This window comes from Natrix helvetica (genome assembly GCF_964273705.1).
Source record: "Natrix helvetica genome assembly, chromosome: 6".
Classification (NCBI taxonomy): Eukaryota; Metazoa; Chordata; class Lepidosauria; order Squamata; family Natricidae; genus Natrix; species Natrix helvetica.
Window position 1 is genome coordinate 4040020 of NC_138553.1, and position 19385 is coordinate 4059404.

Below are 19385 nucleotides of genomic sequence, written 5' to 3' on the forward strand. Positions count from 1 at the left end.
TGTACTTTCCTTCCCCCCTCCTTCTCTCCCTCCCATTCTTCCTCCATATTCCTCCAACGTCCCTCCTTCCTTCCCTCCCACCCTTCCTTCCTTCTCTAAAAATATGGATTACAGGCAGTTCTTGACATAACAAATTTAGCGACCGTTCAAAGTTACAACACCACAATCCCCATGGTCACATGATCAAAATTCAGATGCTTGCCACTGACTCATATTTACGACGGTCGCAATGTCCTGGGCTCCCCTGATCCCCTTTTGTGACTCTCTTGACCAGCAAAGTCGAAGAGAGGAAACGGATTCACTTAACAACTGTATTACGTATTAACTTAACAATGGCAGCGATTCGCTTAACAACTAGGCCAAGGAAGGTCAGAAAACGGAGCAAAAACTCACTTAACAAAACATCTCACTTAAACAGCAGAGATTTTGAGCTTCCTGGAGGCCGTATGTCGAGGATTACCTGCATTTTTATTTGTCTCCCTTCCTCTTTTTTGTGTGGTCCCTCTTTCTGGAGGGATGCTACTACACAATTGGAGCCCTCTTGATTTCATAAACATGCTTGTGCTTCTGTGTGTGTGTGCGTGCGTGTGTGTGTTGCCTTCTTTTGTGGCAAAAAGAAATGACCCCCACCCACAGACCCCCATCTGATCGAGACATCTGCGCTCTGCGTAGCTTCGGCACGAAATGCCTACACAACATCTGTGACTGCAGTGCTTGTGAACGGTGTGTGTGTGTGTGTGTGTGTGTGTGTGTGTGTGTGTGAATCCTTTGGCCCGAAGGAAGACGCCGACTCCGCTGTGTTGCAAGTTACCTTTATGCGCCTTCGCTTTGCCTCGGTGGCCTCCTTCCCAAAGATGGAGAGGGGGGAGCATGGTGGGAAAGGAGCTCCCAAGCCCCCAGCTCCGCTTCCTTCACCGTCCCTCGAGGGCCCCTTTGTGGTGGGGCAAATTGCGCTGCTTGGAAGCCTTCCAGAGGCCGAGAGTCCCTCCGTCTGCTCCCCGGAGGAGGAGGAGAGCGGCTTGGCCAGCCCTTGGAAGGTGAAAGGGCCGGAGGCTTCGCGGTGGCGCCTCCTTGTGGAGTTTTCGTCTCCGAGGATGGAGATGAAAGGCTTCCACCAAGGCTTGGGCAATCAGAATAGAGAGTAAGAGAGTTGGAAGGGGCTCGGAGGTCTTCTAGTCCAACCCCCCTGCTCAAGCAGGAGACCCTATCCCATTTCAGACAGGTGGCTGTCCAGTCTTTTCTTAAAAACCTCCAGTGATGGAAGGGAGGGAGAGAGGAAGGAAGGGAGAGTGGGAGGGAGGGAGAGAAGGAAGGAAGGGAGATGAAATAAGGGAGGAAGGAAGGAAAGAAGGGAGGGAGGGAGATGAAAGAAGCGAAGGAGGGAGGGAGAAAGGGAAGGAGGGAGGGATGGAAGGAAGGAAGGAAGGAAAGAAGGAAGGAAGCAGAATAGTAGAATAACAGAGTTGGAAGGGACCTCAGAGGTCTTCTAGTCCCCCCCTGCTCAAGCAGGAGACACCATACCCTTTTAGACAAATGGTTGTCCAATCTCTTCTTCAAAACCTCCAGTGATGGGAGGGAAGGAGGGAGGAAAGGGAGTGAGGGAGGAAGGGAGGAAGGAAGGGAGATGAAATAAGGGAGGGAGGAAGGAAAGAAGGGAGCGAGGGAGATGAAAGAAGGAAGGGAGGGAGAAAGGGAAGGAGGGAGGGATGGAAGGAAGGAAGGAGAATAGTAAAATAACAGAGTTGGAAGGGACCTCAGAGGTCTTCTAGTCCCCCCTCTGCTCAAGCAGGAGACACCATACCCTTTTAGACAAATGGTTGTCCAATCTCTTCTTCAAAACCTCCAGTGATGGGAGGGAAGGAGGGAGGAAAGGGTGGGAGGGAGGGAGGAAGGGAGAGTGGGAGGGAGGGAAAGAAGGAAGGAAGGAAGGGAGATGAAATAAGGGAGGGAGGAAGGAAAGAAGGGAGTGAGGGAGATGAAAGAAGGAAGGGAGGGAGAAAGGGAAGGAGGGATGGATGGAAGGAAGGAAGGAGAATAGTAAAATAACAGAGTTGGAAGGGACCTCAGAGGTCTTCTAGTCCTTGAGAGACACCATACCCTTTTATGTAGGGAGGGAGGGAGAAAAAAAGGAGGGAGGGAGGAAAGAGGGGGGGAGGGAGGGAAGGTAGGAGAATAGCAGAATAGCAGAGTTGGAAGGGACCTTGAAGGTCTTCTAGTCCAACCCCCTGCTCAAGCAGGAGACCCAATACCATTTCAGACATGTGGCTGTCCAGTCTCTTCTTGAAAACCTCCAGTGATGAAGCAGCCACAACGTCTGGTGGCAAGCTGTTCCAATGGCCATAAGTCACTTTTTTCAGTGCCATTAGCACTTTTGAATGGTTGCTAAATGAACTCTTGTAAGTTGAGGACTACCGGTAGATAGGTGGGTAGGTGGGTGGACGGGTGGGTGGATTCTCCTCGCTTCCAAGCTCATCAAGGAAATGCAGATCTCCTAATTCTGGCCGTTAAGGGAGGAGACCCGGTGATTCCTCTGCCACAGAAGCCCCCCCCCCCCCCCAATGGGGAACATCTCCAGAAACGTATGAAATGCGACGTCTGGGCAAAGCTTACTCCTTTTTAATGGATGTCCTGGCAAGATTTGGATGTTTGTCTTGGCAAGCGGCAACCTTGAAAAATTAGCTTCCCCAGCCTGCCTCTTGTTGCTACAAATGAACACTTCGCATTGATTAGCACATGGCTTGTAAGGGTCTAATTTATCAATCAGGCGGCCCGGTGGGAGTGAGCATCAACCCAGATTTCACAAATGATGTCATCTGTCCACTGGCAGAGAACGGGCAACGTTGCAAGCGGCTGGCATGAACGGTGCCACGCTTGGAGGAGAAAGGAAAAGAAGGAGAATTCAACTCTCTGTCTCTGTCTCTCTCCCCCCCTTTCCCTCTCACCCATCTCTCCTTTCTCCGTCTCTCTCACTGTCTCTGTCTCTCTTTGCTTCTCCTTCTCTGTCTCTTTCCCTCTCTCCCTCTCTCTCTCTCTCTCTGCCTCTGCGTCCTCTCCCTCTCTGTATCTCCCTCTGTCTCTCTGTCTTTCTTTCTGTCTCCCTCTCCCACGCTCTGTGCCCCTGTCTCTCCCCCCTCTCTGTGTGTGTCTCTCTCTCCTCTGTCTCTGTCTCTCTGTGTGTGTCCCTCTGTGTTCTCTGTCTTTCTATCTGTCTCTCTCTCCCTCCCTCTCTGTCGTTCTCTCTCTCTCCTCTCTCTCTGTCTCTCTCTCTGTCTCTCTATCTGTCTCTCTCTCTCTCCATCCCTCTCTGTCTCTGTGTGTCTGCCTCTCCCTCTCTCTCTCTCTCCCCCTCTCTCTCTCCCCCTCTCTGTCTCTGTCTCTGTCTCTCTATCTGTCTCTCTCTCCCTCCCTCTCTGTCTGTGTGTGTCTGCCTCTCCCCCTCTCTCTCTCTCCTCTGTCTCTCTCTCTGTGTCCCTCTCTGTCTGTGTCTCTGTCTCTCTATCTGTCTCTCTCTCTCCCTCCCTCTCTGTCTGTGTGTGTCTGCCTCTCCCTCTCTGTCTGTCTCTCTCTCTCCTCTGTCTCTCTCTCCCTCTCTCTGCCTCTGTCTGTGTCTCTGTCTCTCTATCTGTCTCTCTCCCCCTCCCTCTCTGTCTGTGTGTGCCTGCCTCTCCCTCCCTCCCCCCCTCTCTCTCCTCTGTCTCTCCCTCTCCCTCTCCACCTCTCTCTGTCTCTCTCTGTCTCTCTCTCTCTCCTTCCCTCCCTCTCTCTCTTCTTTGCAGGATAGATGATCTAAGATTCTTATTCACCCAAAGAATAAGGTTTACAGGTTTAATGTCTAACAAGGTTTAAAATCAGGCAGCCTCTGGGTGGGCACGTGGGTTGGGGCACCCTTGTTGTAAGTCAAGCAGGAACCTCCATACCATCACAGACAAACGGTTGTCCAATCTCTTCTTAAAAGCCTCCAGTGTTGGGGCATTCACAACTTCTGGAGGCAACTTCTGTTCCACTGGTTAATTGTTCTAACTGTCAGGAAATTTCTCTGCAGTTCTAAGTTGCTTCTCTCCTTGATTAGTTTCCATCCTTTGCTTTTTGTTCTACCTTTAGGGTAGAAGGGATAACCACAGCTCTGTAGACTTCAGGCGTTGTGGAGATACAGACATGGGGTTGAATATAGAACATAGAATCATAGGGTTGGAAGAAACCTTGGAGGTCTTCTAGTCCAACCCCCTGCTCAAGCAGGAAACCGTTTCAGACAAATGGCTATCCAACATCTTCTTAAAGACTTCCAGTGTTGGAGCATTCACAACTTCTGGAGGCAATTTCTGTTCCACTGATTAATTGTTCTAACTGTCAGGAAATTTCTCCTTGGTTCCAGATTGCTTCTCTCCTTGATTAGTTTCCATCCGTTGCTTCTTGTCCTGCCCTCAGGTGCTATAAACAGAGGCATATAATCAAGATCACGGTATTAAAGTATAAAACCATAGTAAGACCACACATGGAATACTGCAACCAATGTTGGTAACCATACTACAAAAAAGAGGTTGAGACTTTGGAAAAAGTGCAGAGAAGAGCAACTAAGAGGAGTAAAGGCCTGGGGACTAAAATATAAGAAGAACGGCTGCAGGATTTGGGTTTGGCTAGTCTAAAGAAAAGAATTAGGGGTGACGTGATAGAAGTCCTCCAATATTTGAGGGGCCACCACAAAAAAGAAATTAAATTATTCTCCAAAGCATCAGAGGGCGGGTCCACCAACAATGGTTGGAAACTAATCAAAGAGAGGAGCAACTTGGAATTTAGGAGAAGCTTCCTAACAATTAACCAGTGGAACAGTTTGCCACCAGAAGCTGCGGGTGCTTCATCACTGGAGGTTTTTAAGAAGAGTGGGCAGTCACTGAAATAGTATAGGTTCTTCTGCTTGAGCAGGGGGCTGGACTAGAAGACCTCCAAGGTCCCTTCCAGCTTCTATTGCTATTCCTATTCTGGAGAATAGGTTGACTCCCCCTTCTTTGTGTCAGCCGTTCAAATATAGGAAGACTGCTATTAGGTCACCAATAGCCCTTCTTTTCATTAAATTAGACACACCAACTGTCTAACATAAATGCTCCTACATGTGTTAAAGGTAAAGGTTCCCTTCGCACACATGTGCTAGTCTCTAGGGGGCAGTGCTCATCTCTGTTTCAAAGTCCAAGAGCCAGCGCTGTCCAAAGGTGTCTCCGTGGTCATGTGGCCGGCATGACTCAACGCCGAAGGGGCATGGGACGCTGTTCCCTTCCCACCAAAGGTGGCTCCTATTTTTCTCCTTGCATTTTTTACCTGCTTTCGAACTGCTAGGTTGGCAGAAGCTGGGACAAGTCACGGGAGCTCACTCTGTTACGCGGCACTAGGGATTCGAACCGCCGAACGGCTGACCTTTCCGATCGACAAGCTCAGCGTCTTAGCCACTGAGCCAATGCATCCCTTTCTATGTGCTAGAATCTAAAGGCTTGTGCCACATTGCAATGCCTGAATGCCAAATGGGCAGGGACTCAACCTGCCTCTTTAGCAGAGTTTGCTAAGAGCTTCCTTAGTATCTTCTGGGACGTAAAATGCCCGTTTTTAAATTATCCACTGACTGGCCCTTAACAGGCATTAGACAAAATTAGAGGAGGCCATTAAGGCTAGACTGAAGATGAACTGGGGAGGGGGGGGAATGAAAGCTTTGCTGCCAGTAATTCCCATCCCTGCTGGCTCCCAGCCCAATGACTTCCCAGATCAATATAGCTTAAATCAATTAAAGAGGTGGGATGCATTCACACATGTAACAGCCCGTGCGTAGAGGCAGTTGTGTCCCCCCCCCCCCTGTAGAAGGACGGCCAGCCAAAGATCCTGTCGGTCCTTTGGGAGTCATCAGGCTCCTAAATCAGGGAGAAGACACAATATTGGAAAAGCAATAAGGCGTTGGGAAAGTTGTTGGAAGAAATATCCTTGTGGGTTCAGTTTCAAGACACTGGAAACATGGAGGCTGTTTGGAAAGATGGTTTAAGGGTGGACAGGATCACCTGGCTTGAGCCTTGAACAGAAAAGGGGGATCAGATGCTTCCAGATGTTGGGTGAAGAAGAAAAAAGAGAAAGGAAGGGGCTTGCTGGGGTTTTTTAAATACTCTGTTCAGCCCCATCTCTCTGTTTCCTGTTCCTATGTAGGAAATGTATTCTGATTGGTTGTCAGACTCCCATGGGGCCATGCAGGGGCAACTCTCTAGGCTGTGTTTTGAGTCCCAAGTTTGGTTGAGTGCCCAGATGCCATGTGATTTTGCTAGGGTTGTTGTTACGGGGGGAAATCGGAGGAAGGAGTATCGTGCGTATTCGCTTTCTTGAGTTACTCCTAAAAATAAGAAGGCTGAGACATCAATCAATCAATCCATCCATCCATCACTCCCAGCTCTCCATTACTGTTTCTCAGCAGCTTCGAGATGTGTGGGAACCAGAGATAGTATTCAGCCGGTTCGGATTGGTTATGGCAGGGGTGTCCAAACTTGGCAACTTTAAGACTTGTGGACTTCAACTCTCAGAATTCCCCAGCCAGCTGGCTGGGGAATTCTGAGAGTTGAAGTCCACAAGTCTTAAAGTTGCCAAGTTTGGACACCCCTGGGTTATGGAGATTGCAGGTGGGCCTGCCCCGGCTCTATGCCATCCTATTTAGCCACATTTTTGAGACCAGGCGCATGTGCGGAAGGCGCGCCTGTGAGCAAAGGGCATGCGCGGAAGCTAGGCGCATGTGGAGAAGGTGCCACACGCGGGGCAAACCGGTGGTAAAAATAAGCGAAACCCACTGCTGGTGGGAACCACGCTCTGTTTGAGCTAGTCGGTTTGGTTCCAAAGATTTCTGGGCCGGGGTCTCTTCCTGAGCCAGAAAGAGAGAAGGAGAAGGAGAAGAAGAGGAAAAGGGTGGGGAACCCCTTCCTTCCCCTTTAAAGAGGAATCATCTTGTTTGCTCATTAAAGAGATAATTCCCATCCTAGCTCAAGCTGGAACACTTGACTGCAAGCATCTGTTTGCTACTGGGAGCGGATATTAATTGTCTGGATACTTCAGTGGGTAGAAAATCCACCCAACGGCCTCCGATAATGTTTGAACAAACAAACAAACAGCTGCCAGGAGGGTCTCTCGGATGGTTGACCTTTGCGAGCGTTGGGCGGCTGTTTTCCGCAGCAACCTGGTTGGCAGGATAAAAGGGAACATGGGCGATGGACGCGGCAAGGATGGGGAACGGTGGCTGGGAGGATCCTTTGGGCTGCCAGCTGGCTCAGGGACCCCGAGGCTGGAAGGGCTGCTCGGGAAAGTCAGGCTGTTGGAAGGAGAAATGTGAAGGCCGAAAGGGGGGGGGGGGGCAGATTTCATCCTCCTAGAGCTCAGAGACAAATCTGTGTCTTGAGATGAGATCAGATAACTTGACTGTCATTTCTTTTTAGTGTGAGTAGACCGGGCCACCTTAAAAATGGAATGTTGTGCCCTGCTCTTAAGAAAAAGTGTATATCTACCCAAACACATACACAGCACACATATACACTTGCTAGGTACATAAATCTATATCTGCACCATACATCATAACTATCTATCTATCATCTATCTATCTATCCATCCATATCTCTATCTATCCATCCATCCATCCCTATCTCTCTCTCTCTCTCCCTCTCTCTCTATCCATCCATCCCTATCTCTCTCTCCCTCTCTCTCTCTCCATCCATTCATCCCTATATATCTATTTATCTATCTATCTATCTATCAATCCATCCATCCTTGTCTCTCTCTCCCTCCCTCCCTCCCTCTCTCTATCCATCCACCCATCTCTATCTATCTATCTATCATCTATCTATCTATCTATCTATCTATCTATCTATCTATCTATCTATCTATCTATCTATCTATCTATCTATATCTATATCTATCCATCCATCCATCCATCCATCCATCCATCCATCCCTATCTCTCTCCCTCCCTCCCTCCCTCTCAATCCATATCTATCTATCTATCTATCTATCTATCTATCTATCTATCTATCTATCTATCTATCTATCTATCTATCTATCATCTATTGTATTTATCTGTCATCAATTTATTATCTGTCTACTGCATCTCTTTTTCTCTTGCTATCTCATCCATCCATCAATCTATCTACAGTATCTATCATCTATCTATCTATCTATCTATCTATCTATCTATCTATCTATCTATATTTCTATCATCTATCTATTCATCCATATCTCCTTATTCATCCATCCATCCCTATGTCTGTCTCTCTCCCTCCCTCTCTCTCTATCCATCCATCCCTATCTATCTATCTATCTATCTATCTATCTATCTATCTATCTATCTATCTATCCATCCATCCATCCATCCATCCATCCATCCATCCATATATCTATCTATCCATCCATCCCTATCTCTCTCTCCCTCCCCCCTCTCTCTATCCATCCATCCATCCATCCATCCATCCATCCATGCATATATTTTTTCCTTGAAAAGGTTTTGCTTCTCATCCGAGAAGCTTTCTCCTGTTCTGACGGAAGAAACCTCAGAACCGAACTGTCAAAAAAACCCCAACAAAAAACGAAGGAACTTCTCGGATGCCACTAAAAAAACTGTTGTGAATTCGAGGACAATCCGTGGTTAGAAAAAAGAAACAAAAATGACACTCAGGTTGTGCTCAATCCACCGCCAAGCTGGAACCTCCAAATGCCTGGGGCAGCCATCATTCCCCAGTTCCCCCAGGAGTCCCGGCTAGGCGCCTTGGGAGTTGTAGTTCTAACACATCTGGAGATCTGGGCTTGCGGGGGACGTGTACCGTAATCGGGGTCAACAGCATTGACAGACGATTCAACTATGGCTTATTATCCTCCGGCCTCCGGCAAGAAAATGTCCCAGGTCATCCTTGTAAGTCAATTAGCAGAGTCCTCTAATGAGGGAAAATATCTCATGTCACCCCGGCCGAGTCTCTCCTTGACAGAAAATCTGTGCAAACGAAGTGCAAGGCTGGGGTTTGTGATGAGCCGGGGGTGGGGGGTGGGGGTGGGGTGGGGTGTCGATTGGGTGATTAACCGGAAAAAGCTCAGTCGTTTCCAATAAGGAGGGGGTGGGGGTTGGGGTGGGGTGGGGGCTTTAAAGGAAAACAGATGGGTCTCCCTAAGGCCAAAGGAAGAGGGGAGGCAGCGGGTTTGTTTTTCCCAGAAATGGAGCAGAGGTGTTGGGATGGGGGGGGGAGAGTGGGGGCATGGAGAGGGGTGTCCAGAAGGAGAAGGGGGGCATCTGAGAGCCTGCAATTAAAGCCCCTCGGGCATTTTCTTTAAAAAAAAAAAACGTGGCCAATGTCTTGATTTCTTAAGGCATCTTTTTCCTGTTTGCCCATCCTTGTCGACCTTGATGCGGTTTTTAAATGGATGATAATGGGGTTGACACTGGGATATCTGTCTGTCCTTCTGCCAATCCATCCATCATGTGTCTCCGTCTCTCCATCTCTCTGTTTATCTATTTATCTATTTATTTATCTACTTATCCATCCATCCATCCATCCATCCATCCATCCATCCATCCATCCAACCATCCATCCATTATCTCTCTCTCCCTGTCTATCTCTCTGTGTGTCTATATCTATCTATCTATCTATCTGTCTGTCTGTCTGTCTGTCTGTCTGTCTACCTAGGTACCTACCAACCTACCTATCTCTATCTATATCATTATCTATCTATCTATCTATCTATCTATCTATCTATCTATCTATCTATCTATCTATCTATCTATCATCTATCTATCTATCTATCTATCTATCTATCTTCCTTCCTTCCTACCTACTTACCTACCTACCTACCTACCTACCTACCTACCTACCTACCTACCTACCTATCCCTCTCTCTATATATATCATGATCTACCTACCTACCTACCTACCTACCTACCAGGGGTGGGTTCCTGCCAGTTCTAACCCCTTCTATAGAAGAGGTTCCACAAATCTACAGTGCCGTTTAGAACCGGTTCCAGCTCCCTCCCCCCCGCCCATCCGCACATCATCAAGATGAAGAGTGAGAGGAGGAATTCTGGGAGTTGAAGTCCACAAGTCTTAAAGCTGTCAAGTTTGAACACCCCTGGGTTTTTTTCTAAAGGGTTAGGGGTGCAAGGGTCTTGTAACTTGACAGCTTTAAGATTTGCCCACTTCAATGCCAGAGTTCTGTCTGTCTGTCTGTCTGTCTGTCTGTCTGTCTGTCTGTCTGTCGGTCTGTCTATCTATCTATCTATCTATCTATCTATCTATCTATCTATCTATCTATCTATCTATCTATCATCTATCTATCTATCCATCCATCCATCCATCCATCCATCCATCCATCCATCTATCCATTATCTCTCTGTCTCTGTCTCTCACCCTCTCTCTCTTTCAGTATCTATCCATCTATCTATCTATCTATCTATCTATCTATCTATCTATCTATCTATCTATCTATCTATCTATCTATCATCTATCTATCCATCCATCCATCCATCCATCCATCCATCCATCTATCCATTATCTCTCTGTCTCTGTCTCTCGCCCTCTCTCTCTTTCAGTATCCATCCATCCATCCATCCATCCATCCATCCATCCATCCATCTATCTATCTATCTATCTATCTCCATTTTCTGCCTGCCTGGGCTCTGCGTCGGAGGCAGAGAGGGGGCCGAGGCCGTCTGGCAGTGATCAGTTGCCTACAGAGGTAGACAGCAATGAGGCAGAGGAACAGCTGGAGCCTGTTCCCAGTGTGCACATGCAGTCTTTCCCCGCACAGCACCTCATTTGGAAAATATTCACATGGCAGCTTTCCAAGCTAGATAAGGTCTGTGGTCATAAATACTCCTTTGAAAGACTGTTTGCCAGGGCTTTGCTGAACGGGAATGAGAGGAATTCACATTCGTTTCATAAAAGCTGTTTTGTCGGGACCAGGACTCTGCCTCCTGCTTTTTGGGGAAGACTAGATCAGAACAGCGGTTGTTAAATGAGGCACACCCAATTTTATGACCTTTTTTTTGCCACGGCGGTTAAATGAATCACTGCTGTGAAATGAATCATGTGGTCGTTATGTGAATCTTTCTATCACATGCTAATCTCGGCTAATGTTATCCACACTTGCAGGCAGTCCTTGCTTAAGGACAATCATTGAGACTTGCAACTTGGTCTCTAAGTGACACTAATCGCGACATCATATAACAGTGCAGATTTACGACAGCAATGCTGGCATTTTCTGCTTACTGTCTTTATGTGAAACCTGCATGGATGTTAATGGGACATAGTGCGGTCACTATTTGCAACCGTCGTAAATACATGCCGGTTGCCAGGTGCCCAAATTTTGATCCTGTGACTGTGGGGGTTCCGGGACATTAAGGGACGTTAAGTCCTTTTTTTGAGTGCTGTTGTAACTTTGGTCACTAAACAAAGGGTTGTAAGTCGAGAACTACCTGTACATAAAGATGAAACCCTGTGATTGTTGTTTTTATTTAGATCCCATTTATGGACTTTGTGCTCAAGACAATAAAAAAACCAATGAAATATTTGACTTTGGATTTTGCTCATTAAATCATTCTTTTCATTAGAGCAATGACTAATATTATCTTGATAAAGTAAAAAGTTGAGACTGTAGTTTTATTTTTTTAACTTTATGGCGCTGAAAAAAAAGTTTGAATGCTTTTTTCATCCCTTTCCCCTACATTTCCCCTTTCTTCTTCTTCTTCTTCTTCTTCTTCTTCTTCTTCTTCTTCTTCTTCTTCTTCTTCTTCTTCTTCTTCTTCTTCTTCTTCTTCCTCCTCCTCTTCTTCCTCCTCCTCCTCTCCCTTTTCCTCTTCCTCTTCATCCGCTTCCTTTTCCTCTTCTTCTTCTTCCTCCTGCTCCTCTTCTTTCCTCTTCATCCTCCTCTTCCTCTTATTCTCCCTCCTCCTCCTCTTTTTACTCTTTCACTTCCTCCTCCTCCCCCCCTCTTCTTCTTCCTCCTCCTCCTCCTCCTCCTCCTCTTCCTCCTCCTCTTCTTCTCCCTCCTCGTCTTCTTTTTACTCTTTCACTTCCTCCTCCTCTTCCCCTTCTTCTTCTTCCTCCTCCTCCTCTTCCTCTTCTTCGTCCTCCTTTTTCTCCTCCTCCTTTCCCTCCTCTTCTTCTTTTTCCTCTTCTTCTTTCTCCTCCTCCTCTTCTCCTTTTTCTTCTTCTTCCTCCTCCTCCTCCTGCCATATCCATCATCAGATGTTGGCCTTACTAAATTTATTTTCATATTGTATTCTACATCATGACAAATCTGGAAAAAAAAACCAACAAGAAGAAAATACTGCAATTTTCCAGGGACTTCCTTGAACTCATTCCTTGTCTTTTTGCCTCTCCAGATCCGTATCGATGGCCCCCTCAAAGGAGCTTTGGAGTATGAAATAGTCCAGGTGACCGATTCGGGACCGATCCTGAGGGATATGGCTTTTTCGGTGGATTACAAGCACCTGTACATCATGTCGGAGAAGCAGGTAAGCTTTCTGACTTTTCCTGATCTGTTTTCATTCCCGAGAGGAACGTTGGTTGTGTTTGGCTTCTTAAACGGAGAGAACTTGGTCTGGTCGGCGTGCCGTGCAAGGATGAGGCAGAAGAGTTTCATAGAGGTAGTCCTTGACTTACGACCACGATGGAGTCCAAAATTTCTGTTGTTAAGAGAGACCTTTGTTCAGTTGTCTTGCCCCCGTTGTCAACTCGCAAAGCATTCCTGGCCTGTTCTCGAGCTGCGAGTTTAATGAGAAGAAGGACTAGGGGAGACATGATAGCAGAGTTCCAATATCTCAGGGGTTGCCCCAAAGAAGAGGGAGTCAAGCTACTCTCCAAGGCACCTGAGGGCAGAACAAGAAGCAATGGGTGGAAACTAATCAAGGAGAGAAGCAACTTAGAACTGAGGAGAAACTTCCTGACAGTTAGAACAATTAATCAGTGGAACAGAAGTTGCCTCCAGAAGTTGTGAATGCCCCAACACTGGAAGTCTTTAAGAAGATGTTGGATAGCCATTTGTCTGAAACGGTATAGGGTTGCCTGCCTAGGCAGGGGGTTGGACTAGAAGACCTCCAAGGTCCCTTCCAACTCTATTCTATTCTATTCTATTCTATTCTATTCTATTCTATCTATCTATCTATCTATCTATCATCTATCTATCTATCTATCATCTATTGATCTATTGATCTATCTAAATTAATTAATCAGTGGAACAGAAGTTGCCTCCAGAAGTTCTGAATGCCCCAACACTGGAAGTCTTTAAGAAGATGTTGGATAGCCATTTGTCTGAAACGGTATAGGGTTGCCTGCCTAGGCAGGGGGTTGGACTAGAAGACCTCCAAGGTCCCTTCCAACTCTATTCTATTCTATTCTATCTATCTATCTATCTATCTATCTATCTATCTATCTATCTATCTATCTATCTATCATCTATTGATCTATCGATCTATCTAAATTAATTAATCATTGGAACAGAAGTTGCCTCCAGAAGTTGTGAATGCCCCAACACTGGAAGCTTTTAAGAAGATGTTGGATAGCCATTTGTCTGAAACGGTATAGGGTTTCCTGCCTAGTCAGGGGGTTGGACTAGAAGACCTCCAAGGTCCCTTCCAACTCTGCTATTGTATTATTGCCATAGGAAAGGGGGGATGGGAAACTGATGAAACGGCATGGCAGCACAAATAGATGTACATTCCAGACTTATCTCTTTCAAGGCTGTATCCCAGGGTTACTTACAGCGGCCGGAGAGGAGTGATCTCTACAACCCGCGAAATTGCCCCGTTGGCGAATGTGACTGATGACACACCCTAGGGAGAGGAGGAAAACAGGGTCATAATTGGGCTGTAAATTACGTGGGCTCAGAGCTGGCTTCACTCGGGTACGTGCCGACATGAAGCTCCTACTAAATGACTGGATTTCTTTTGAAGCTTGGCTTGAGGCTCATGGTTTAATTAGGGCATCCGTCAGAACCCTGACACCTTCCTTACCTCGGTCTTCAAGGGAATCCTTGCAAATGTTTAGTCGTTCAGTGAATCTGACTTCTCTGCTGACTTTGCTGGTCAGAAGGTTGCAAAAAGGGGATCTCGTGACTCCGGGGACAGCCACAACCGTCATAAATATGAGTTGCCAAGCGTCTGAATTTTAATCACATGAACACGGGGATGCCCCAACAGTCGAAAGTGTGGAAAATGTTCCTAAGTCCCTTTTCTCTCTCTCTTAGCGACAGAAATGTTGGCCTGAATTGTGGTCGTAAGTCGAGGGCTATCTGTATTCTGTTTGCAGTCTCAGAGACCAACATATGGGCTGAGATGATGCAAAGGTTTTCCTGCAGGACAAGATTTTTAAAATTGTATTTCCCTCCCCCCACAAAAAAGAGCCTGCGTTACCCTCCCGTGTAAACTTTTTAAGGTCACTTCTAGCAGATGTTTTGACATTTCCAAGTTTCTCCTTCCCGACCCCAGGGTTCAAAGCTCAGCGGGCTTTAATTGTGGAGCTGTGGATGGTGTTGACCTTAAAGTTTATGCTGCAAAGTAAACGGCTCTTGAATCCCGTTGCGATTTGGGCAGCGTTTTCTCCTGCGCTATTTCCTGGACATCGGCGGCAGCTTCCCAGCTCTGCTTTGCTGTGAAGAGGCAGCAGCCAAGAGTCTGAAAGGGAAACGGCCTCTTGGGATCCAAAGAAGTGGCATCTTCGACTCCCAGTTAGGTAGCACGCAACCATTCTTGGACTGGGGGGCCGTGAGACCAATAGAAGAGAATACCTGTAGCTCAGGATTGAACTGGTGCTGAGCTTGGTGGTTTTCTTGCAGACGTTTCATCACCCAACTAGGTAACGTTGTCAGTGCTAGAACGGAAGTGGAGTTTGTGGAGAGGAGGAGGAGGAGGAGGAGGAGGAGGAGGAGGAGGAGGAGGAGGAGGAGGAGGAGAACTGCAGCATCCTTGGTCCTCTCTAAGCTTGATTGTTTTCTTGCAGATATTTCATCACCCAACTAGGTAACGTTGTCAGTGGTAGGAGGAGGTTTGTGCAGAGGAGGAGGAGAAGGACAGTTGTGAGATCCTCAGAAGTGGAGGAGGAGGAGGTAGAGAAGGGGAAGAGGAAGAGGAAGTGGAAGAGGGCAGGAGAAGGAATGAAGGGGAAGAAGAAGGAGGAGGAGAAAGAGAAGGAGAAAGAGCAGAAGTGTGGGGTCCTTGGTACTCCGTCTCTCTGACCTTGGTTGTTTTCTTGCAGATGTTTCACAACCCAACTAGATAATGTCATCAGTGCTAGAAGGGAGTGGGGAGTGCTCTCTGTTTATATACAAGTGGCTTGCTCTATCAGAATGGGTGGGAGCAATGTTTTCTCCTTGGTAATTCCTTGGTTGGGTTCTTGTTGACTGCTTGATTATTTGTCTGGTGTTAATCCCTGCTTATCTGGGTGATCCAGCTAGATAACATCTTCAATGGTAGAAGGGAGTAGAGTTTGCTGTTTTGTTTATATACACATGGCTTGTCCCATCAGTGTGGGTGGGAGTGGTTCCCCCCCCTCTGATCAATCCTTGATTGGCTTCTTGCTTCTTGCTTGATTGTTTGTCTGGTGTTAATCCCTGCTTATCTCTGTTAACTGCTATTCCAGTCTTTTTGCTTAGCTGGCTGGGGAATTCTGGGAGTCGTACTCCATCCATCTTAATGTTGCCATGGTTGAGAAGCATTGCATTAGGTCAGGGGTGTCCAAACTTGGGAACTTTAAGACTTGTGGTGGCTGGGGAATTCTGGGAGTTGAAGTCTTAAAGTTCCCAAGTTTGGACACCATTGCTTTAGATGCTTTATTTCAAGCTTCATCCAAGGAAAATGGGACAAAAAATGATCTCGCGTTCTCCCTGGTTCCCCCTCCCCCCACACTCAATCCGTTGCACCCTTCTCCTTTCTTAAATAAATAACACCAGCAGTTCCCTTCCTGCCCTCCATCCCCAGCCTTCGCTTTTGACCCTTAACCGGATTTGGCAGTGGCAAATTGCCAGGGGCTTCCCCCTCCCCCCGCTTAGCAAAATGTGGAACTGATTGCTTGGCTGACCCCGTTTGACCTCTGAATTTGGAGTGTAACCTGGCCCCTCGGAATAATAAACTCATATAATTACCCGGGAAAACCACTTGTGATGGAGCTGGGCAGGGGAGGGGGAATGGGGGGGGCACTAATCGATTGGAGACAGCGGTCGGTCGACTTTGGGATCCGCTCGAGATCGGCTTTGCATGGAGGAGGCTAATAAGATGTGGCCTCCTTGGCTATCCTCCGCTTGTTTTGCTCTCCGAATGCTGGAATTTTGCTTCCCCTAAAGATCAAAAAACATCTTTGGAAGCTGGGGCTCGGACAAAGCCTCGGAGCGATGGAGTTGCAGTTTTTTGAGCCAAGGTCTCTGGGTGCATTCATCCCTGTTCCACAATAGTAGATAGAGAGACAGATGCAGGACTGGGAGATGGTTTTAGATTTTAGATGCAGCTTTGATATCAAGGGGTCTTGTCCAGCTATCAAAATTCTCCTTTTATGCAAAGAGCTGAGCGAAGGCATTAAGCCAAGGAGAGGATGCATAACTGTTTTTTGTTGAACAAATGGCAGGTGGTCATAGGATTGTAGAATAGGGTGGAAGCTGCCCAGACACCTTAGAGGGCAGCATAATAAAAACTCAAGAAAAAGGAAGGAAGGGAGGGAGGGAGGGAGGGAGGGAGGGAGGGAGGGAAGGAAGGAAGGAAGGAAGGAAGGTGCAGGAAGGAAGGGGAGAAAAGCAAAGAAGGAGAGAGAGGAAAGAAGGAGAGAAAAGGAAGGAAGAGGAAGGAAGGGAGAGAGGAAAGAAAAAAGAAAGAAAGAAAAGAGAAAGAATGAGGATGGAAGGAGAGAGAAGGAAGGAAGGAAAGAAGGAAGAGAGAGAAAGGAAGGAAGGGAGAGAGGAAAGAAAAGAAAGAAGGAAAGAAAAAGAGTGAGATAGGAAGGAAGGAGAGAGAAGGAAGGAAGGAGAGAGAGAAAAGGAAAGAAGGAGAGAGAGAAAAGGAAGGAAGAGGGAGAAAGGAAGGGAGAGAAGAAAGAAAGAAAAGAGAAAGAGAGGATGGAAGGAGAGAGAAGGAAGGAAGAAGGCAGGTGCAGGAAGGAAGGAGAGAAAAGGAAGAAAGGAAAGAAGGAAGAGGGGAAAGGAAGGAAGGGAGAGAGGAAAGAAAAAGAAAGAAAGAAGGAAAGAAAGAAAGAAAGAAAGAAGAGTGAGACAGGAAGGAAGGAGAGAGAAGGAAGGAAGGAAGTTAGGTGCAGGAAGGAAGGAAGGAGAGAAAAGGAAAGAAGGAGAGAAAAGGAAAGAAGGAGAGAGAAAAAAGGCAGGAAGAGGGAGAAAGGAAGGAAGGGAGAGAAGAAAGAAAGAAAGAAAGAAAGAAAGAAAGAAAGAAAGAAAGAAAGAAAAGAGAAAGAGTGAGGATGGAAGGAGAGAGAAGGAAGGAAGAAGACAAGTGCAGGAAGGAAGGAAGGAAGGAAGGAGAGAAAAGGAAGAAAGGAAAGAAGGAAGAGGGAGGAAGGAAAGAATGGAGAGAGGAAAGAAAAGGAAGAAAGAAAGAAAGAAAGAAAGATAAAGAAAGAAGGAAGATTGAGACAGGAAGGAAGGAGAGAGAAGGAAGAAAGAAAGAAAAAGAGAAAGGCAGGCAGGCAGGCAAGAAGGAAGGAAGGAAGGAATCATATTGTCCTCAACATATGACCACAATTAACCCAATTTTATGAACTTTTTTTTGCCATGGCCATTAAGTGAATGCTCTTGGAGATGGAGAGGCAGAGTCTGGGGGTGGAGTTAAGAGAGGAATCAGCCTGGACTCATTTACCTTCCCACAAATGGTCCAAACCCAATCCCACCTGAATTCCGTTAACTCTGATATAGCCTCAATTTAGTGGCTGCCGTTAATTGACTCGATTCTTGTTCCTAGGCAAGAGCAATAAATCACCGTAAGTAGAACTTAAGGTGTGGGACAGGTCCTTCACGCCTGACGGTTGCTAAGCGAATCAGAGAGTCGTTAAGCAAATCTGGCTTCTCCCATTAATTTGCTTGCCGAAAGCTGGCTGGGAAATTTGCACGTGACCCCAGGACGATGGTAACTTCAGCCCGGTTGTCAAGCTCCCAAATTTTAATCCCACGACTGTGGGGATGCGTCAATGGCTATAAGTGCGAGAACTGGTTGTAAGTCACTTTTTTCAGTCCTTTGTAACTTTGAACGATCACTAAACAAATGAAGGGCTGTCAATCAAGGACTATGCCTGTAATGGTTGGGAACATGCAAAATAGTCAGGGCTTAAAAAAAGAGGATTTTTTCAGACCACTGGCATTGGGTTCCCCTTGCACATATGCGCTAGTTGTTCCCGACTCTAGGGGGCGATGCTCATCTCTGTTTCAAAGCCGAAGAACCAGCGCTGTCCGAAGATGTCTCCGTGGTCATGTAGCCGGCATGACTAAATGCCAAAGGCGCATGGAACGCTGTTCCCTTCCTACCAAAGGTGGTTCCTATTTTTCTACTTGCATTTTTTACGTGCTTTCGAGCTGCTAGGTTGGCAGAAGCTGGGACAAGTCACGGGAGCTCGCTCCGTTACGCGGCGCTTGGGATTCGAACCGCCGAACGGCCGACCGTTCTGATCGACAAACTCAGCACCTCAGCCACTGAGCCTCCGCGTCCCTTCCTACACGGTACTAAGCCACAAAGAAAACATGCATTAGCGTTTCTATCATAGTCTGCCAATTCGGTTTGTGGGCTCACCCCAGAGCAGCACGGGAAAAAGACAGCAATTTTCTCCCCCCGGCCGTTTTCAATCAATTGAAATGAAAGAGAAATGGCTTTTGATGTTCCTTGCCAAAGAAAAAGAACGCCAGGAAAATCTTTAGGCCTGGAATGAATATTCTGACTTCTATTTAGTTACGAGATGGTAAATTGTCCAGGAATGTCTGCAGGGGAGGGTGGGGGGTGTCAAGGGGTCTGGGGTTGCGAACAACATCTTTGTTGGTCTAACGCAGGGGTGTCCAAACTTGGGAACTTTAAGACTTGTGGACTTCAACTCCCAGAATTCCCCAGCCAGCATGGCTGGCTGGGGAATTCTGGGAGTTGAAGTCCACAAGTCTTAAAGTTCCCAAGTTTGGACACCCCTGGTCTAACGTAATTTTATTGCAAGGTTTGAAAAGTAATACAGAGGAAGCAATGTACAGAAACCGGTAACGGGCACGTGTCCAGCAAATTAAAGACAGTCAGTTTGTCGTAGTGGAGAAGGTGCTGGTATAGAAACCAGGAGACTGTGAATTCTAGTTCTAGTCCCAACTTAGTCATGAAAGCAGCTGGGTGAATTTCGGCAAATTCCCAGGAGACAGTGAGTTCTAGTCCTGCCTTAAGCATGA

At 46.9% G+C, this 19385-nt stretch overlaps 1 protein-coding gene across 1 annotated transcript in view; it reads left to right on the forward strand.

Annotated features, from left to right (window-relative positions):
* PLXNA4 (plexin A4) overlaps window positions 1-19385 on the forward strand; it is a 397694-nt gene that overhangs the window by 176007 nt on the left and 202302 nt on the right. The window contains exon 4 of the mRNA XM_081957639.1: window positions 12367-12498. Within this exon, the coding sequence (XP_081813765.1) occupies window positions 12367-12498 (132 nt within the window). The remainder of the gene's footprint in view (window positions 1-12366; window positions 12499-19385) is intronic.